At 41.3% G+C, this 21,095-nt stretch overlaps 3 protein-coding genes across 6 annotated transcripts; 1 reads left to right on the plus strand and 2 right to left on the minus strand.

Moving 5' to 3' along the window:
• Positions 1-3,135: 3,135 nt before the first annotated feature.
• il4ra (Interleukin-4 receptor alpha chain) lies at positions 3,136-7,248 on the minus strand. 2 transcript variants are annotated; one of them, XM_014192929.3, is made up of 11 exons: positions 7,004-7,248; positions 6,800-6,840; positions 6,488-6,585; positions 6,249-6,375; positions 5,981-6,147; positions 5,701-5,852; positions 5,468-5,612; positions 5,279-5,372; positions 5,081-5,159; positions 4,600-4,676; positions 3,136-4,458 (listed from the first exon to the last, which is right to left on the minus strand). In XM_014192929.3, the coding sequence occupies exons 3-11, from the start codon at positions 6,540-6,542 to the stop codon at positions 3,351-3,353; spliced, it is 2,004 nt and encodes a 667-aa protein (XP_014048404.2). In that variant the 5' UTR covers positions 6,543-6,585; positions 6,800-6,840; positions 7,004-7,248; the 3' UTR covers positions 3,136-3,350.
• A 6,274-nt stretch (positions 7,249-13,522) lies between these two features.
• LOC123724053 (non-structural maintenance of chromosomes element 1 homolog) lies at positions 13,523-15,834 on the plus strand. Its single transcript, XM_045715068.2, has 7 exons — positions 13,523-13,649; positions 13,883-14,004; positions 14,103-14,180; positions 14,295-14,441; positions 14,549-14,665; positions 15,022-15,148; positions 15,340-15,834. Exons 1-7 carry the CDS (start codon positions 13,532-13,534, stop codon positions 15,453-15,455), a joined length of 825 nt encoding a protein of 274 aa, XP_045571024.1. The 5' UTR covers positions 13,523-13,531; the 3' UTR covers positions 15,456-15,834.
• A 527-nt stretch (positions 15,835-16,361) lies between these two features.
• LOC106601111 (lysine-specific demethylase 8-like) lies at positions 16,362-20,296 on the minus strand. Of its 3 annotated transcripts, none has more exons than XM_045715066.2 (8): positions 20,237-20,296; positions 18,844-19,305; positions 18,472-18,644; positions 18,238-18,370; positions 18,097-18,144; positions 17,045-17,194; positions 16,826-16,918; positions 16,362-16,666 (listed from the first exon to the last, which is right to left on the minus strand). In XM_045715066.2, exons 2-8 carry the CDS (start codon positions 19,294-19,296, stop codon positions 16,502-16,504), a joined length of 1,215 nt encoding a protein of 404 aa, XP_045571022.1. In that variant the 5' UTR covers positions 19,297-19,305; positions 20,237-20,296; the 3' UTR covers positions 16,362-16,501. The 3 variants fall into 3 exon arrangements, with proteins under 3 accessions (XP_045571022.1, XP_014048516.2, XP_045571023.1); XM_014193041.3 differs by lacking the exon at positions 20,237-20,296 and adding an exon at positions 19,779-20,200; XM_045715067.2 differs by lacking the exon at positions 20,237-20,296 and adding an exon at positions 19,419-19,733.
• Positions 20,297-21,095: the final 799 nt, after the last annotated feature.

Here is a 21,095-nt window from a genome sequence, read left to right on the forward strand (position 1 = left end):
ACCTAGAATTCCTTACAATCAAATGCCGACCGTATTATCTACCAAGAGAATTCTCTTCGACTATAATCACAGTCGTGTATATCCCCCCCAAGCAGACACCTCAATGGCCCTGAAAGAACTTCATTGGACTCTATGTAAACTGGAAACCACATATCCTGAAGCTGCATTTATTGTAGGTGGGGATTTTAACAAGGCTAATCTGAAAACAAGGCTCCCTAAATATTATCAGCATATCGAATGCGCGACCCGGGCCGGCAAAATACTGGATCATTGTTACTCTAATTTCCGCGACGCATACAAAGCCCTCCCTCGCCCTCCTTTCGGCAAATCTGACCACGACTCCATTTTGTTGCTCCCAGCCTATAGACAGAAACTCAAACAGGAAACGCCCATGCTCAGGTCTGTTCAACGCTGGTCCAACCAATCTGATTCCACGCTTCAAGATTGCTTCGATCACATGGGCTGGGATATGTTCCGGATAGCGTCGAACAACAACATTGATGTATACGCTGATTCGGTGTTCGAGTTTATTAGCAAGTGCATCAGGGATGTTGTACCCACGGCGAATATTAAATCCTTCCCCAACCAGACACCGTGGATTGATGGCAGCATTCGCGCAAAACTGAAAGCGCGAACCACTGCTTTTAATCAGGGCAAGGCGACCGGAAACATGACCGAATTAAAACAGTGTAGCTATTCCCTCCGCAAGGCAATCAAACAAGCTAAGCATCAGTATAGAGACAAAGTAGAGTCGCAATTCAACGGCTCAGACACGAGATGTGGCAAGGTCTACAGTCAATCACAGATTACAAAAAGAAAACCAGCCCCGTCGCAGACATCGACGTCTTGCTCCCAGACCAACTAAACAACTTCTTTGCTCACTTTGAGGACAACACAGTGCCACTGACACGGCCCGCTACCAAAACCTGCGGGCTCTCCTTAACCGCAGCCAACGTCAGTAAAACATTTAAACGTGTTAACCCTTGCAAGGCTGCCGGCCCAGACGGCATCCCTAGCCGCGTCCTCAGAGCATGCGCAAACCTGCAGGCTCGTGTGTTTAGGACATATTCAATCAATCCCTATCCCAGTTTGCTGTTCCCACATGCTTCAAGAGGGCCACCATTGTTCCTGTTTCCAAGAAAGCTAAGGTAACTGAGCTAAACGACTATGGCCCTGTAGCACTCACTTCCGTCATCATGAAGTGCTTTGAGAGACTAGTCAAGGATCATATCACCTCCACCCTACCTGGCACCCTAGACCCACTCCAATATGCTTACCGCCCCAATAGGTCCACAGACGACACAATTTCAATCACACTGCATACTGCCCTAACCCATCTGGACAAGAGCAATACCTATGTAAGAATGCCATTCATCGATTACAGCTCAGCATTTAACACCATAGTACCCTCCAAACTCGTCATTAAGCTCGAGACCCTGTGTCTCGACTGCACCCTGTGCAACTGGATCCTGGACTTTGACGGGCCTCCCCCAGGTGGTGAAGGTAGGAAACAACATCTCCACCCTGCTGATCCTCAACACTGGGGCCCCACAAGGGTGCGTTCTCAGCCCTCTCCTGTACTCCCTGTTCACCCATAACTGCGTGGCCATGCATGCCTCCAACTCAATCATCAAGTTTGCAGATGACACTACAGTGGTAGGTTTGATTACCAACAATGACGAGACGGCCTACAGGGAGGAGGTGAGGGCTCTCGGAGTGTGGTGTCAGGAAAATAACCTCACACTCAACGTCAACAAAAGAAAGGAGATGATCGTGTACTTCAGGAAACAGCAGAGGGAGCACCCCCCTATCCACATCGACGGGACAGTAGTGAAGGTGGAAGGTTTGAAGTTCCTCGGCGTACACATCACGGACAAACTGAAATGGTCCACCCACACAGACAGCGTGGTGAAGAAGGCGCAACAGCGCCTCTTCAACCTCAAGAGGCTGAAGAAATTTGGCTTGTCATCAAAAACACGAACTTTTACAGATGCACAATCGAGAGCATCTTGTCAGGGTGTATAATCGCCTGGTACGGCAACTGCTCCGCCCACAACCGTAAGGCTCTCCAGAGGGTAGTGAGGTCTGCACAACGCATCACCGGGGGCAAAGGAAGGCCAAAAAGATCATCAAGGACAACAACCACCCGAGCAGCTGCCTGTTCACCTCGCTATCATCCAGAAGGTGAGGTCAGTACATGTGCATCAAAGCTGGGACTGAGACTGAAAAACAGCTTCTATCTAAAGGCCATCAGACTGTTAAACAGCCATCACTAACATTGAGTGGCTGCTGCCAACATACTGACTCAAATCTCTAGCCACTTTAATAATTAAAAATTGGATGTAATAAATGTATCACTAGTCACTTTAAACAATGCCACTTTATATAATATTTACATACCCTACATTACTCATCTCATATGTATATACTGTACTCTATACAATCTACTGCATCTTGCCTATGCTGTTCGGCCATCGCTCTTCCATATATTTATATGTACATATTCTTATTCATTCCTTTGTTGTTGTGAAATTGTTAGATTACTTGTTAGATATTACTGCATGGTCGGAACTAGAAGCACAAGCATTTCGCTACACTCGCAATAACATCTGCTAACCATGTGGATGTGACCAATAAAATTTGATTTGAAAGCGCTTTGAAGGGAAAAAAAGTCTACGTTTTCTGCAATAAACACTACAAAATAACCCTAAACAAAGCCAATTTTTTTTGTTTACCTGATTCGCAACACATCTATGGCATCAGAGGCTGGCTCTACTTTGTGGGCATGTATTTCCATGGAAGCTGCAATGTACTTGTTTCAAGGAACAACGCAATAAGGAAGTAGGTCTACCAGTTTTTTTCATCAGAAATTCAACCTCAATGTTTGCATGAGGCTTATACTGTTAACACTATTTAGCCTATCAAACATCATATGCAATGAAACTGTCTGACTATTTTGGGAAGCCATTAGAAGAGAAGTCACTTTTAGAGGCTGGAGATTAGTTTGACGACCTTGATGTGTAATCTAGATGTTATTGCTCAGTATTTCAACTGAAGTACACATCCTTATTTGTTTACATCCCAGATGATGAACAACATGCTTCAGACAGATGAGGCAAAGACATGTTATATCTCTTCAACAATTAACTGTAGCAGTTTCCCCCACAAATGTTTATTTACAGAAGCTGTACATCCAAAATGTGGAACATTTCTAGACATGAGGCTACAGCATTTTCATGGCAGAATGGTATTCAAACTGTTTGTATAATATAGAAAAAAAACATATATGAGCTCAAGTCCCCAAAATAAAAGAAATTGTAAAGTAAAGTGCAAAAGTGTCTACCGTATAATCACACACAATGATAAGAGCTGTCATTGTCTATTTGCATGGCTTGGACTGAACAGAAAGCAGTAAGAAAGGGACTTCCAGGTATCGGACATTGTCCTCCCTGTGAGTTGGGTATGACATTTAGAGGCATGTTCCCCATGGAGCTTTGAGGGATCTCAGTCTCCAAACACTTGTTCAGCAGTTTGTCTGAAACCCACTGATCTGGGCTATTTTGTCCCAGGCTCTGTAAAGTCTGATAATCGCCATCACTCGGGGGGAGGCAGCATCCAGGGTCAGGCAGGCTGTGGTAACATGGATTCACATCGTAAATCAGTGGCTCGCTACTGTCCACATCCTGGAAACCCTTAAGTGGCAGTGGCATATCCATGAAGGCATCAGTTCCTCTCTCATTGTCCTTACTGACCGCCTTACTGAAGCTCTGATATCCAGGAACGACACTGATAACATTGTGAGGTTCGGACACATTGCTGTCATTAGAGCCGTACATCAGACTGGTGTCCTCTGCTGACGTGGTAGTCTCTGAATCATCACTGGCGCCATCACACGGGTGATATGAAAAGTCAGTTTGCAAGAGGGGTGCACAGTTAGTGGACAAGTTAAGGTCTTGTTGACCAGTACCAAGAAATAGCTGTGGATGGCCATTTTTCAACACTTCAGCCTCCCCAGAATGGTAGGAGGAGTTACAAAAGAGCAGAGGCTGCGTAGGAAATGAGGATGTCTTGCTTGTTGTTAACTCTTGAATAGGCACTGAGGGGGAGTAGGTAATATTGTTGTAACAAGACGACCCACAAGAGCCTCCAGACTCACTCATGAAATGAAGAGGATTGTAGTCAGATGAACACACACCAATGTCTCTATTTGACTCAGGGCAGTTCATTTGTGTACCATCATCTGTCTTAGGAGGGGCTAAAAGCAATGACTGAGGATTCCCGTCCAAAGGAACAAGGCTGGGAAAGACTTTGCTCAGGGCCTCTTGAAGATGGCTAATGATTTGCACATTACTAGGCTCCTGGCTCATGGGATATGTGTGGGCATAACCCAAGGAAGATGAGTCAAGCTCTGAGCCACTACCTCTTCCACTGCTCCCATCTACTATCGAGGGGTTTGTCCTGTAGAGAAAAGACAAGCGGGCAATTTACAGTGAATTAAAGCTTATTTTCATTGCAAGGACCTGTCTGCCCACACGAATAGGACTGAACCCAAAGACACCTTTTCATTTTGCTATGTTTATAGTGCATCTATACGCTCACCATGATTTTCCTTCAGTGTCCATTTTTGAAGAATCAACATGGATGGAGGATAAAGGTATTTTGGGAGGAGACAATACCTGTGGTGGAGAACAAACATCACTAAACGCAAATACACAAATGGAAGGAATTACAGTATGAAAGTAATGAAGGTTTACAGTTTATTTAAACATAGAATATTTACGCTATAAGGACTGAGGAGGTGTGGTAAATAGCCAATATACCACGGCTAAGGTCGGTTCTTCTGCACAACGCAACGCAGAATGCCTGGACAAAGCCCTTAGCTGTGGTATATTGGACATATAGCACAAACCACAGAGGTGCCTTATTGCTATTCTAAACTAGTTACGAATGTAACTACTCTAAAATATTATTTTTATTTTATTGTCATACCCATGGTATACGGTCTGATATACCACAGCTTTCAGACAATCAGCATTCAGGGCTCAAACCACCCAGTTTATAATTGGAGATAGAGCCTCACCTTAGGTACTCCTGGAACCATATACAAAAGGTCTTGGTTTGAACATTTAGGAATATTATCCCACAACTTGGCTTTGAGTCTGCAGAGGGGGGAAATAGGAGGATTTGAAAGCCTATAGGGCCAATATGAAGCTGTATGATAACAAATGTTTGTGGAAACAGACATACTGTCACCTACAGACATGTCAGGACAACTTACCTAACACTGCACCAAAACAAAGCACTTGTGATGATGATAACAGCAATGCAACTGAAAGCAATGACAATCTGGAGTACTTTCCGAGATGATGCAGCTGTGGAGCAGAGAAGAATATACAATGAGCTACAAGGTGAAAGTGAAATTAAGGTTTGAAAACCCATGGATGATAAATCTCATTTAATCACTTACGGTTGGTGAATTCCAACTCTTCACTCCAGTCACTGAAACGACCGCTAATGTCAGTATAGGTTCTGACCTTCAGAGCATAAATGGTGTTTGGCTCCAAGTCTCTGCCAAGTAATTCATGGGAAGTTGTTGAGTCATTTTTGGACACCTGTAGGAAGAAAGGAAAGGGCTAGAAGGAATGTTGTCTTTGTGATGTGACAGCAAACGGGGGAATGCAGTATATCACCCTCCTTTACCTCATCTGTTTCTCCTTTCTTTCTGTAGCTCAATTCGGCAATCAAGTCCTTAGAAAACGGTACATCATCAGGGTAGTTTGTCTTCCATTTGACCAGGAAATTCCCATTTTTTGTTGGTTTCACCATTTGGACGGTGGGGGTTTTGGGTTTTACTATATAGGGCAATGATAGGGATGGTTTGACATATCAATCAATTAAAGAATGGTTTCATTTCATGCAATATTCTTTATAACAGTAATTCATTTTCAAATAGCAATCTGCATATGTAGATGCAACTCACTGCTGCATTTGATACAGAGGACTTTGGAATTTAGGCGCTTCCCAGAATTCCAAAGTGTTGCATTAAACTCCTCCCCAATAATAAGGACCATTGGATCAATAGAGCATCCACATTTGGAAACATCATTGGACCTCTCCTTTTCCTTGAAAGTACAACCATTCTGGGCTCTGGGAAATAAGTTGAATAATAATGCAGTTTTGAAATGAAATATGACTTCTTGGTGAGATTAACATCGACAATAGAAAAACTTAAACAATCATAAACTTACATATTTTCTTTGCCCATAAATTTCAATGTCATGTTGTATTCAGCACACTTAGACTTGTCAGTTGTAAAATGACAAACCATAATTTTCTCATAGTCGTTGAAGCATTGAAGATTTCCGTCACTCATTGCTACAAGTAATTAACAAACAAAAAGCTTGTTAAATGTTAATCATGATCAGGCAAAAATACTGTGGTTAAATCTACTTACATGTTTATAGGCTATATACAAAAGACTGCTTACCATCATCAGCTATCAAAGTCCCAAAGGTTGTGAATATAATAATCAATAGAAACATTGTTGCTGAATACTTTAGAGTAAACCACACAGTATAATTCAATCTGAAATCAGAAAGAGAAAATGTTTCATGTTAGTGTTTAAATTTCTACACATTAAAATAGGCTACATGTAGGCTAAATATGAAGAAGTAAGTGACTATTAATACAGTAATACGTTTTTTTGTGGGCCTGCAGTTGTTGTTTTTGTTAATAGACCTAACTTTCCCACTAGTTTCCCTTGATTACATAGAGATATAGCAAATCGAAAGTCACTCACCCACACAGTGATATATTATAATTTTGAGGAAGTACTCATTCCTTTAAAAGAACAAACAAAAAACAATGTATCTATAATACAGTATATAGTCTTCATACGATCTACAGTGGTAACAATCATTTGTTACTTTACACAAATAGAAAGAGCTGCTGTTTTGACAACGACGAATTGCTTACTGGAAATTACAGATCCAATAGGACACACCTTTCATGGGAAGTTCGCCCCCCTTCCTTGTATGGCCACATCGCACGCACGTACGCTTTGTTTTTGTTTTATGGTTGATTACCAACTTCGAATTCCATCAACGACATTTTAATAATATTGCAATCTTTTTGCAACTTAATCCATTACCGGGAAGTCTGGTTTCAGATAAAGACATGGAACACCGAGCCACATAGTTTACAATCTAAACCATAGCTAATGTACAATGTTTGCCTTTTTGCTTGAGACGCTTTTGGTCTACCAGTCCGCTTGGGGGCGGTAGCACCTTGGCTTCAAGATGGTTTTCCAGAAACACCGTAAACGGTAACTACAGAGGAAGAGGTAGGCCCGTGCAAGTCTCACGTACAACCCGCGTAAACAAAGCTAGCTAGCTCATTTTTGACAGAAGTAAAAGGAACCAGCAATAACAAAACAGAGCAACGACTGACTTGCCTGGTGAGTGGGGATGCTGTTGTTTGAAGTTTAATATATCTATTGTATTATATATGTTTTTGCTATACGCTGTGCCGGTCTATTTTGTCCGGAACATTTGCTGACATGTTGTTACTGCTGGTTGGCTAACAATAACTGACTAGCCAAATCAAAGTTTCTTGGTCGCGTTGCCTTACACAGTAGCAGATGTTATCGTGGATGCAGCGAAATGCTTGTGTTACTAGCGCCTAGCCATCAAGCAAAAATGTCAAACCACTACACAAATAATAAAAAAGAAATCACTAATTTCAGAACATCTCCAGACAGTTGGCTAACAACTAATGATCAAAATCAAATCAAATGCATTTGTCACATACACATGGTTAGCAGATGTTAATGCGAGTGTAGCGAAATGCTTGTGCTTCTAGTTCCGACCATGCAGTAATATCTAACAAGTAATATAACCTAACAATTTCACAACAACTACCTTATACACACACAAATGTAAAGGAATGAATACGAATATGTACATAAAAATATGAATGAGTGATGCCTGAATGGCATAGGCAAGATGCAGTAGGTGGTATAGAGTACAGTATATACATATGAGATGAGTAATGTAGGGTATGAAAACATATGTTTGCGCCGATATTTTCCTTGCAAAAAAAACCCGATACCGATAACCGATATTTAAAATTTGAGCGGCCTTTTAAGCATTCTATTACAGTTAAATAGTTAACACACACACATATGGATGCAGCGGTCTAAGGCACAGCATATGTGTAAATAAGAATTTGTTCTTAACTGACTTGCCTATTTAAATAAAGGTTACACACGCCACACTGACCAAAAAGTTATTTGTTGGTATTTATGCATGTCCCCAAAACCTATTTCTTTCACTTACTTGCTGTGCTGTTTAGTTGTTCATTTGTTCAGTCGTTTGATTCTCAAACAGGATTTCTATGGAACGCCATTTGGGTCTTTGACGTGTCAAATAAGCTTGTTGACCAATCAGGACCTGAATATGACTGCACGTCACATAATAATTTAACGCGTTTATACATTTTTTATGTAGTTATTACACATTGATTACACGATCACTTATTTCATGTCACAACGATTCATCGATACGTATGTTATGATGCTGGTAAAGTTGTCTCGCACACCTACAGTGCTGGTCATAAAAGATAGCTAGCTCATGGATATGAGTTATGTTATGTAAGTAATGTTCTTCCCAAAAAACATAGCAAAACATCTGTTTCATTAGGTATATAGTTAGCTAGCTAACTATATAGCTTGGTGTCATCATCTAAAATAACCCCAATTTATAAGACAGTAATTATTTGATTCATGGTGGTCGGACCATCTCTGTGAAGCTAGCCACAATAAGGATTAGCCAAAATAGTGGACTTTGCGGTTAGCCTTCAAAATACAAGTTAACATGATTCTACTATTTGTATTCATTTGCATCACTGTCAATTACATACTTTTATTTTGAAGGCAAACTTCAAATTCCACTTGTGCCTAATCCTTATTGTGGCTAGCTTCACAACACATAACCCGGTCCGGTCGAGCATCACTAGCCAGATGAAACTAGCTGGCTGCTTATAACGTTAGCTTTGGGCAACAGGGTTAAGTAGCTGGCTAGCTATTTATTTTCATGAACTGAAGTTCAATTTCAATAGGCGAACAACAACTGGTAACCTAGCTATTACTTACAAGGATTCCCAAATCATTGCTAAGAATAATGAAAATGACTGCAGTTTCTACAGGTCATGGTTTTCAGGCTGGTTATATTGGTGCTAGCTAGTTACCAAGCTAAAGCTAGCTACCCCAGAAGTTTCGGTCGAACAAATGATGCTTTATTACCAACGCGGTATTGTAAACACATCGTTCGTGACCGGTGTTTGCTTGTTTGCAGACATTTTTGTACAGCTTTGACAGTGCTACTGTGTCTTTTTTGACACGCAAAGACCCAAACGGCGTTCCATAGTCTGTATGTTGTGAAGCTAATAGCAGTGATGCTATTATTGTGAAACTTCGGGAGGGCAACATCTGAAAAATAGCGCACATGGTAGTGTGTACCGGTGCTCGACCAGTCGGCGAAAGCCAACATCACCCACGACAGAGAACGCTTGATTGTCAAGGGGAATGAATTCCATTATCTTGGATTTAATGGATTTCGCCTTTGAGTTGTCTCGCTGAAATGTTTTCACTCTTTCAAATGACCGCTTGAGCCACACAGCAGGCTAGGTTAGGAATGCTGTGTGCATGTGTAGCGCAAAATTTTAGGTGGCTCATTACGTCATGTACCTACGTTATATAGGTATGCACGGTAGCTTTGATATCATACTTGCGTACTTATGTTTGTACAGATGAACGTGGTACCTTCAGGCGTTTGGAAATTGCTCCCAAGGATGAACCAGACTTGTGGACTACATTTTTGTTTCTGAGGACTTGGCTGATTTCTTTTGATTTGCCCTTGATGTCAAGCAAAGAGGCACTGCGTTTGTAGGTAGCCCTTGAAATACATCCACAGGTACACCTCCAATTGACTCAAATTATGTCAATTAGCCTATCGGAAGCTTTTAAAGCCATGACATAATTTTCTGGAATTTTCCAAGCTGTTTAAAAGGCACAGTCAACTGAGTGTATGTACACTTCTGACCCACTGGAATTGTGATACAGTGAATTTTAACTGAAATAATCTGTCTGTAAGCAATTTTTGGAAAAATTACTTGTCATGCACAAAGTAGATGTCCTAACCGACTTGCCAAAACTATAGTTTGTCAACAAGAAATTTGTGGAGTGGTTGAAAAACGAGTTTTAATGACTCCAACCTAAGTGTATGTAAACTTCCAACTTCAACTATACATGGGACAGCAGCGTTCAAGTGTGGGACACAATCTTTTCAGCCCACTTTGATACAAAGTGATTTTCATAGCAGATTAGGAGAGCATTTCCCCAAACTCTTCCTAACCTTAACCTCAGTCACCTAAGCTGCTACGAAAAAGTCACATTGTTATTGAAGTGGCATGAAAAGAGTGTTTCCTGCTCAAGTATGGGTAGCTGCAGCCCAATATGACAACCGGAGTATGGGCGAGTGGGTGTGTCAAAAGGAGTGGGTTTATGGAAAGTGAATCAGCTAATTGGGCAGATTTGTTGCCACTCAAGACCGTTTTGCGTGGCATTGTATCGGCGTGCCTGCTTCCTACTGGGTATCACGGTCTTGTCGCCGGCGGTAGGTAACGTGGCCATTTTTTATTTCATGTAAGATAGCAGCACAGCCAGAATGGGTAACCCAGACACGTCACAGCGGCTATAAAGCTGAAGCATCCATTTAGAATGTTTTCTCACCACCACATGTGGTAGTGAGGAAGTCCAAACGCAGGTAGTGGGAGAGGATGGAACAAGGTGAAACTGGGCCGACATTCTGCAAATGTTCTCATCGATAAAACATCTGATCTCAATACATTTTTATGTTCCCAAAACAAAAATCTGTTACGAACACAGTACATTAAGATTTATAGACTTGGCGCTTTGCCAAAGTAAAATATAAATGTGTTGTTTAGGAGTGCAAGGTCGAATTGAGTTTGTGCACAAAGACACTTCCAAGAGGATGCATTCCCTAACAGAAATATGCAAATACATGCTACAACGCGCTAATAGGATCTCACTAGCTTGTACTTGGCTTTGCCCACCTCCTTGCTTGTTCTGCCCACTATTCTTAATTTCCTTCCACTGTAAACGACACAGATGAAGTATCTTGTGTTAGTGATACATATATTTGATAGCAGCCTACACAAGAAATAACTAATATTGATAACCATCTAGATGTCACCTTGATACATACATAGTCTACTACTCAATAGGAAGGGCATGAACGGCAACAACACCGGGACACAGTGCCCTTCGCTCCTGCTTGACAAGCACTACTGTCCGGCAACGGCGTGGGAAGTAGCTACCTAGTAGCCAATATCAGGGTGATAGTCACAGTAAGCACACACATACAACCCATGAAGCAACAGTACACCCATCATCAATAATTTTTATAAAAAATAAACTGCCTTCAGTTTTTTACCTGAATGTAAAATTATTTGCTTAAAACAGTGAAATCCGACTTAAGACTCATCGTCTGGCTTCAAAACAAAAGTCCAAACTCTCACAGTACTGTAGCTCAAATGTACGGTAGCGGCGTGATAAGAAACGAAAAATAAATAAACAACACTGCTCAATTAAAACCGTCTGACAGCGTTTCTAAACCATACTCTTCTGTCTTTGGTGTAACCTATAGCAGAGTGCTTTTGACACACCCACTCCTTTCCTTTCGACACGCCCATACTCCGGTCACCATATTGGGTTCCAGCTACCTCCTCGCAACGTTGGATGTGTTTGTGAGTATCGGTGTGTGCGTGTGTGTGAGAGAGAGATCTATATACACAAAAACTGAGTGTACAAAACATCAGGAACACCTGCGCTTTCCATGACATAGACTGACCAGGTGAAAGCTATGATCCCCTTGTTAAATCCACTTCAATCAGTGTAGATGAAGGGGAGGATTTTTAAGCCTTGAGACAATTGATATATGGATTGTGTTTGTGTGCCATTCAGAGGGTGAATGGGTAAGACAAAAGATAAGGTGTTCCTAATATTTTGTACAGGAGTCTGCGTGTGTATGAGGTGTTTGTGTGTGAGTTGCGTTGTCTATTACTACCGGAGAGCTACACACGCACCCTGAGGGAGCTAGCTAACATTACTGTTTGACAGCTAGAGATAACTATACTGAACAAAAATATAAATGCAACACACAACAATTTCAAAGATTTTACTGAATTACAGTTCATATAAGGAAATCAGTTAATTTAAATATATTCATTAGGCCCTAATCTAATGGATTTCACATGACTGGGAATAGACGTGCATCTGTTGGCGCGTGGATCAGAAAACCGGTCAGTATCTGGTGTGACCACCATTTGCCTCATGCAGCGTGACACATCTTCTTCGCATAGAGTTGATCAGGCTGTTGATTGTGGCCTGTGGAATGTTGTCCCACTCTTCAATGGCTGTGCGAAGTTGTTGGTTATTGGCGGGAACTGGAACACACTGTTGTAGATGTCGATCCAGAGCATCCCAAACGTGCTCAACAGGTGACATGTCTGGTGAGTATGCAGGCCATGGATGAACTTGGACATTTCCAGCTTCCAGGAACTGTGTACAAATCCTTGCAACATGGGGCCGTGCGTTATCATGCTGAAACATGAGGCAATGGATGAATGGCACGACAATGGGCCTCAGGATCTCATCACTGTATCTCTGTGCATTCAAATTGCCATGGATAAAAATGCAATTGTGTTTCTCGTTAGTAGCTTATGCCTGCGCATACCATAATCCACCATGGAGCACTGTTCACAACGTTGACAGCTCGCCCACACAATGCTGTACGCGTGGTCTGCAGTTGTCAGGCCGGTTGGCCGTAATGCCAAATTCTCTAAAACGACGTTGGAAGTTGCTTATGGTACAGAAATTAACATTACGTTCTCTGGCAAAAGCTCAGGTGGACATTCCGGCAGTCAGGATGCCAATTGCACGCTCCCTCAGAACTTGAGACATCTGTGACATTGTGTTGTGACAAAACTACATATTTTAGAGTGGTCTTTTATTGTCCCCAGCACAAGGTGCACCTGTGTAATGATCATGCTGTTTAATCCGCTTCTTGATATGTCACACTTGTCAGTTGGATTGTCTTGGGAAAGGAGAAATGCTCACTAACAGGGATGTAAACAAGTTTCGGGACAACATTTGAGAGATAAGTTTTGTGCGTATGGAACATTTCTGGGATCTTTTATTTCAGCTCATGAAACATGGGACCAACACTTTGCATGTTGCGTTTATATTTTTGTTCAGTGTAGCTGACCACTTTCATCTGTGAGCTAACGTCAGCCTATAATGCAAAGAGGCAAATTGGCTTGTCGATGTGTGTGCCCAAGCACTAGCAATTATTGGTCAACCACATCGTGTGGGGTCCAATGGAATCTCACACCCTCAAATGCTGCTTATTCAAAATTGTTGTTTAATGTTTTCTAGGGCTTTCCTTGCACCATGGCTCGACCACTGGGAGAAAGCCATAAAAGGTTCCTGCAAACCATGATGGTCAATGGGATCATTGATGGTGCCAAGGCAAGGGCTCTCCACCGGCATTGCTGTGAGACACACGGTGGTAAGAACAGCATAGCTGTATACTATTTTGCCCCTGGTTCTCTACTGTTTATTTTTTGTCAGCAAAGTGTCTCTATGATAAACCCTTAAACTCAAAGGTCCAGTTTTCTAGACACAATAGAGATTCTCTATTGAAAGTGCCTTTAAGTCCAGGAATAGGCTTAATCTAGGTCTGAGAAACTGGGCAAAAATGTTTTTGTTGAGGGCCACTCACATGTACACCTTTTTATACAGCACACTATGCTCATGATAAACTCGATGAATTCATCGAGGTTATCAATGCCCAGCTGCAGCCCATGTTCATGCAGATCAGAAAAGGGATGTCTGAGGAGGATGGTCTACAGTACCATGCTTTGGTCAGTGACACTAATCAAATTCATTCACAAAGCTCTTTTACTACTACTACCATCATGAACTGCTCTTATTTTTCCTGTTGACATCTTCTCCTGTCCAGGTGAACATGGCTGAAACTGATGTGACCAGGATGTCAACTGATTATGCAGACAACGAGTTGGAATTATTCCGAAAAACAGTGAGTATGCTGTTTTTAGTAAATGGTAAATGACTGTCAAGACTTAAGATTTAAATAACATTTGAATATCTCTGTAACAACTGGCATGTTCTTATTTTTGTATTTGTTTTTTAGATGGACCTAATTGTGGACTCTGACAATGGAACCGCCTCTTCCACGGACATTCTTAACTGTGCCGACAGCCTCCAGACAAAGAAGCTAAAGAAAAGAGAAACGGAACATGTACTGAACAGGCTTGTTCAGGATAAGTGGCTGAATGAGGTGCTGTCTCTGAAGACACATTCTAGGCATGCAGTTATTGCTTCTTGTGTGCACTCACTTTCTTGTGCCACTGATTGACTTGCAATCTGTGTTTGTCTTTTCTTCAGAAAAATGGTGACTACTCTCTCTCCACTCGATGTATAATGGAGATGGAGCCATATATTCGGATGTTGTATCAAGACCAGGTCAAGGTCTGCCACATCTGTCACAATGTGGCTTTGCAGGTAAAGTGATACAACTTCAATTTAAATTACAGTAAATAAGTTGCATCTAATGTATTCCTCCTGCTAGCTAAATTGGACCCCATGTCAAATCCAAATTGGTGTAACATCTGCTTTTTGTCAGATTCCCAAACTCACTTTTCTCAGTCCTCTGCTCTCTGTTCAAACCTGCTAGAAGGTAGACATGAATGTTTAATGTTGCATGTCTGTTTTGTTGGATATGCTTCTCATGAACGGTAACGCAATATGTTGACTGAATTTAAAATGGGATTGACACCACTGATATAGCCTGGCTTTCTAGGCAATGCATTTAGTTTCATGCTTCATTTTTGTAATAATCTGGTCTTTTTACCTCTCAGTGCCAGATGTGTGAAAATCCTACATGTGGCATCAAAATCCACACCCCTTGTGTCGCCAGATACTTCAAAGGAAGGACTGATCCACGATGCCCTGCCTGTGAGGACTTCTGGCCACATGAGATCCCAGGTAATAATGTTACGCTGATCAAAGAATTGCAACACAAGTGGTACTATGATAGTCTATACAATCTATCATAGTTTGTACAATGGTCTGTGTATACATATCACTTTCATCTGTTTCGACTCAGACGAAGAAAAAACGAATATTTACTTATCTAGTCATTCATATCATTTCATTTTCCCTTCTCTTCCCTATAGATGTGTATAGACCTCCGTCCTCTCAGAGCGAGACTCAGTCAGCAGCCAAAGAGAACACGGCCCCCACCCCCACTCCTCGGTCTACAGCTCAGGCCCGGAGGACCAAGAGGTCATAACCTCACGGATGCATGTATAGCTGTCAGAACTTTCAGTACAATGTTTTGCCTTCATTCAAATGTAGAGAACTCAATTTCAGTTTCAATGTTGATAAAACATTTTTATAATTATATATCAAATATTAGATGTTCTCCTGAAAGAATCTAACTTTCATTGAAGCGTCAATGGTCTCCCGTGAACTCCTCTTAACTTGATTATCTTAATTTTATTAAGTTACTTTCTATGGGAGCAATTCTGGGAAGTGTGGCAACTACTTCAATCATTCTTTCAGGCAGTTTAAATGGGAAGCTGTGTGTACATAATTTGTGCCTGTGGTTCATTAGGTTGTTAAATTAGAATAGTACTGCCTCATTTGAATAAATTATGGACATTACCTCATCTTTGAGTATCTGCAGGAATAATTTGGGAACAATTAAATATGCTAATTTGAAAAAGCATACCCTATCAAATTAAATGGGTAACAACTCCATATTTTATATGCAGTAGGAAATGAGCATACATTAACTGCTCCTTCATTTAATTTAGTAATGAGTGGAAGCAAGCGCCAATCATGCAGGTAGCTTGGCATTCAATGTGTGCCATAATCACATTCAAGTGTTGATAGATTGAACACAACTGGCTTTCCTTTGTCATGGATATGAGGTGGGATACTTTTAATTATGTAAAATAGCCATAGTGATAGGCTATTTTCCTCTACTCAAGTTAATTGAGTTGAGCAGATTTCCCATAATTCTTCAATATGAATCGCCGTTGTAAGTTGAACTATGTAAATTGAGGCTCGTTTCCAACCTTATTCCTTTTTGAATTACCATTGACACTTAACCATGAATTTGTTCATAGAATCAGATGTTTTTAAAGCCATTTGGTGGGCGAGGCTCAGAGGGCTGAAGCAATGAAAGGACAGACATGTTAATGATTGTTTAAGAAAATAACAAACAGACCTAAGTCACAAGATACGTGAGCACAGGACTTGCATTTTACAAGACCACTGCAATAACCAAAATTCTGACTAAAAACAACCTGAATCTGGATCACTCATCATGGGTCATGACCACCAGAAGCTCACAGAGAAGCTGAGCTCCAAAGAACGCACGTAATGCCAGTGTTTGACTGGGATGAACAAGACCTCCCCAGGCTGCAACACACACTCTAGGTAGGGAGCCTTCACAAACTCTGGGAATCGCACCACGTCTGGACTCTCCACCTCCACCTGCATTAAAGAAAGCTTTCTGTTTAAATGGCAAACACTTTACTAATTTCTCCCATTCAAAGTATGCAGCACTAACAGTTTAGGTAGATCATTTATATGCTAGATTGTTTTTAAGATCATAGACCTGGTGCATGAAGAGATTTAAAATTGAATTTTAACCTGACTAGTGTTGTGTAGGAGCTGCAATTGGTGAGGGTAGAGTTTCTCGGTGTCCTCAGGGGAATACAGACGAATGTACTTTCTTCCAACCACCTGTTACACAATAGGGGACCATGCAGTCACCAAATTGTGATTGCTAAAATACAGTATCACACATATCTCTGGCAGGGTCCAAATTGCTGTGAGTCTGATCCTACTCACTGGATGTGTTAGACTCACCTGAGCCAGGAAGTTCTGTTGAGGATCTTGATGAAGGGGGGACACTGTACCTCCTGGCCCAAACCAAGCATTGATCGTGATGTCATCTTCCTCTCCCTCACCAAGACAACAGTAGTCAGGGATACGGATGTCGTCTTTCAGCTCGGGGACCTTGGAGAAGAGTACATTGAACAAAATACTGTTTTTGTAACTGAAAAACTTGTAGGCTTTAAATGTAATTTGTACAATACAAAAATGGAGGCAAGGATTATAGAAGCCTGTATCCTACATTTCCAGTAAAATGTACATTTGTTGTATTTTAGTCCTATAGTGAACAAAAATAATCGCAACATGCAACAATTTTACTAAGTTACAGATCATATAAGGAAATCAGTCAAATGAAAAATTCATTAGGCCCTAATCTATGGATTTCACATGACTGGCAGGGGCGCAGCCATGGGTAGACCTGGGAGGGCATAGGCCCACCCACTGGGGAGCAAGGCCCAGCTAACCAGAATGAGTTTTTCCCACTAAAAGGCTTTATTACAGACAGAAATACTCCTCAGTTTCATCAGCTGTCCTGGTGGCCGGTATCACAACGCCTAAAACGACGTTGGAGGCAGCTAATGGTACAGAAAGTAACATTCAATTCTCTGGCAACAGCTCTGGTGGACATACCTGCATTCAGCATGCCAATTGCACATTCCCTCAAAACTTGAGACATCTGTGGCATTGTGTTGTGTGACAAAACTGCACATTTTAGAGTGACCCTTTGTCCCCAGGACAAGGTGCACCTGTGTAATGATCATGCTTCTTGATATGCCACATCTGTCAGGTGGATGGATTATCTTGGCAAAGTAGAAATGCTCACTAAGAGGGATGTAAACAAATTGCTGCACAACATTTGAGAGAAATATGTTCTTTGTGCATGTGAAACATTTCTGGGATCTTTTATTTCAGCTCATGAAACCATAGCTTTACATGTTGTGTTTATATTTTTGTTTAGTATATATCAACACTGACATCCTCACCCAAATTTGTTATGTAAAAAACAGGACAGGGCAATGACCAACCTGATCAAATAGCTGGTGCTGAGCAAGATATCCCAAACTTGATGCGTCCTAATGTGAGAGAGAGCGGGAATAGGCATTGAGTGAAAAGCGTCTATCATTGGCTTATTTTTGGGGTAATATTTTTCACGAGGAAGTACTTACTTTCACAACAATATAGCGATCGATGAATTCATTGACCGTAAGGAGTGTCTGTGACCATTCCTCATCGGTATATCTTGAGCCCACTTCAACAGGTACAGTCCGACAACCAGCAACAGTTTGCAGGTATTCTATGCTTTGCAAAGGGAGAAAACCAAATCAACACAGGTGTCTGGGGGACTATGAGAAGGTAAGGGCAACGGACTAGAGAAGGACACAAAATAAAGAAAAAGGTACCTCCAAGGGTGATTTTTGAAGGCTGGCCAGTGATCTATGATACCCTCTAATATGACTGGCTTTTGTGGATCCAAGTAATCTTTCTTGAAGCTCTCCAATGATGGACAGTGTATCCTTGGTACTGCCAGAGCCTGCTTGACCACAGGCACTGACACACAGTCAACCTTCATTTTCTGTTGAGAAGAAAAGAGAATTTAACATAGCATAAACTAACACACAATTTGACTTGAAGAATATGCAAAGCAAAATAAAATAGCCTACTAGCCTTTAAGAAAATTATGAGAAAGAACAAATGGGATATGACACAGGCTCACATTGACTGGTTAGAAAGCAACAGGCCACAACATACACAGTATAAGATATGAAATCCACCTTAGCACTAACTCCTTCACTAAGATTCTCCTCATTGGAGTGCCTCTTCCTGATTTCATTTTGCAGGATCTTTACAAAGGTTTGTAAAATATTGTCCATGATGGCTGCCCCCATGAGCAGGCCCAAGTCACATGTCCGTATGGCCTCCTGCACTGTAGCTGGTGAGGCATCATCACGGCATAGGGCAGCTACTTTGAACAGGCAGCCATATGAATACAAACACCTCCACTCCTTGTCCACATCACGCCACGTTCCTGTGTTGAGCTTCTCCCAGGAAAAGTCCAAGATGATCTGAGCGTTTTGCCTCCATCGACCGCTCCCGGTGTACAGCTGCTGCCTGCAACGTTTCAGCACATCTACCACACTGGGCTCAACTTTTTCACTGAAGTCAAGTGGAAATTCTGCCTCCGTCACAGGCAAAGCAGCAGAGATAGCTGACCACAGTTCTGCCATAGACTAGTGCTGTGAAATAGAGAGAACTGTTAGACCCAATCAAAAGGTACAGTGCACAATCAATCTGGTCTGAAAACCACTAATGTTATAACCATACACTTAGCTAGCTGGGGGCTGCCTACCTTCAAAACCTTTGCTACCTGTTAACTCTAATGAATACACAAGACTTCTATTAAAACCACCATTTTCCATATCATTCCTCTCGTGTGACATGATGTCACTGAGTTAAATTCGAAGAGACAGATATTTTCACGGAGCGAGACCCCTGAACCTCGAGTCCGGTAAGAGCAAGAAAAAAAGACTCCAATCCCCAAATATTGTTTGAGTGGATCAGATATCTAATGAAATACTGTATGGCTCTTCCACAAGCAAACTTATCATCACTGGGCACATGTTCTCTTTAATACCCCGACAATGAGATTATAACATGTGGACAAATAAATAGTAAACAGTCGGATAATGCCCAAAACACTTTTATTTACCGTTATTGACATATGTAGACGCTGGTGTTGCAATAAAAGAGCTCCGTGTAGAAAACGAATACATTATTTGTGTTCCATGTCGACGTGGCGATAGGGTTCGATCATGCAAACAGTAATATCACATTATTTTGCACGAAGCACAATTTTCGTAAAAAACAACAACGTTATTAAGCGAAATACATCTATCCTGCCAACTCCCCTTGCTCCAGTCTGAAGAGTGGACAGTTTGATCTAGCCTCCAGTTGTGCTGACTTCTAGCTCCAGTAGTGGCTAGTGACATAGTAGCCATGCAGCCGACAAATGGCGCAGTTATTCTTTATGTATTTTGTCATTTGCTATTGGCTAACCTAATTTAGCAGGTTTAGAAAATACCTAAAAAGACGCTTGAGCGGGGTGTCCCCACATTCGTTTTTACGGAGAAACTAAATATAGGTTGAAAATACTGTACTGTAATTTACCCCAGATTCTCCATCACGATATATCAATGTTTAGTTATAATTATAAACTGGGTGGTTCGAGCCCTGAATACTGATTGGCTGACAACTGACCGTATACCACTGGTATGACAAAACATTTATTTTTACTGCCCTAATTATGTAGGTAACCAGTTTATAATAGCCATAAGGCACCTCTGGGTTTTGACTGTATCCCTGGTGGTGATGCACATGCAGGTTGAATAAAGAGAAAACAATGCATAAAAAAATCCATAAATGTATCATTCTTGTGCAATGCATGTCTAGGGCCTTCATTTTTTTCTCCTTTATTTTTTATTTGGCATTAGTGCTTAAGCTCAAGCTTTAGGGTGTAACTGTAGACAATCGTCAAATACACAGCAATTGCCAAATGCTTTTGGGAACTTGGGCACAAATAGTTAACGTCCAACCAATGAGGCAAAAAGGACAATGTCAGAGTTTCATTCAATAAGAGAAATGCTACAAAATGGAGAGTTGAAAATAAAGAGATGGGCGTGCCAGAACAATGTTATGTGTGATGATTGTGAGGCACTATACAAATTCAACAGTCACAAGCAACCTTATCTCAAATGATTTCGTATCATTCTGTACGTAAATCTGACATACTCCAATTAGTATGACATGGTACGTTTCATATTGTATGTATTCATTTGTGGATGTCCATCATCCATTTCATATGATACGTTATCCTCTTAAGAATTACAATTTGTATTATATGTTACAAATTTGCAAAGCAGCTAAAAAGTAGTAAGTAGATGCAAAGTTGCTAAAATGCTAAAGTTGTCAGTGATGATATTGGAACACGCAACCTTTGAGTTTCTAGATGTTCGCATTAGGGGAAGGG

The sequence above is a fragment of the Salmo salar genome, chromosome 03 (genome assembly GCF_965601325.2).
Source record: "Salmo salar chromosome 03, fSalSal1, whole genome shotgun sequence".
NCBI lineage: Eukaryota > Metazoa > Chordata > Actinopteri > Salmoniformes > Salmonidae > Salmo > Salmo salar.

Excerpts from the sequence above, each read along its gene's own strand:
- il4ra (XM_014192929.3), bottom strand. The coding sequence starts at position 6,542 with ATGTTTCTATTGATTATTATATTCACAACCTTTGGGACTTTGATAGCT. Across the intron at positions 5,160-5,278 it reads TTGTTTTGGTGCAGTGTTAG|ACTCAAAGCCAAGTTGTGGG; the intron begins GTAAGTTGTCCT and ends CCCCCTCTGCAG. Across the intron at positions 4,459-4,599 it reads GACACTGAAGGAAAATCATG|GACAAACCCCTCGATAGTAG; the intron begins GTGAGCGTATAG and ends TTTTCTCTACAG.
- LOC123724053 (XM_045715068.2), top strand. The coding sequence starts at position 13,532 with ATGGCTCGACCACTGGGAGAAAGCCATAAAAGGTTCCTGCAAACCATG. Across the intron at positions 13,650-13,882 it reads TTGCTGTGAGACACACGGTG|CACACTATGCTCATGATAAA; the intron begins GTAAGAACAGCA and ends CTTTTTATACAG. Across the intron at positions 15,149-15,339 it reads CTGGCCACATGAGATCCCAG|ATGTGTATAGACCTCCGTCC; the intron begins GTAATAATGTTA and ends TCTTCCCTATAG.
- LOC106601111 (XM_045715066.2), bottom strand. The coding sequence starts at position 19,296 with ATGGCAGAACTGTGGTCAGCTATCTCTGCTGCTTTGCCTGTGACGGAG. Across the intron at positions 18,645-18,843 it reads GTGAAGGAGTTAGTGCTAAG|AAAATGAAGGTTGACTGTGT; the intron begins GTGGATTTCATA and ends TCTTCTCAACAG. Across the intron at positions 16,667-16,825 it reads TCCTACACAACACTAGTCAG|GTGGAGGTGGAGAGTCCAGA; the intron begins GTTAAAATTCAA and ends TCTTTAATGCAG.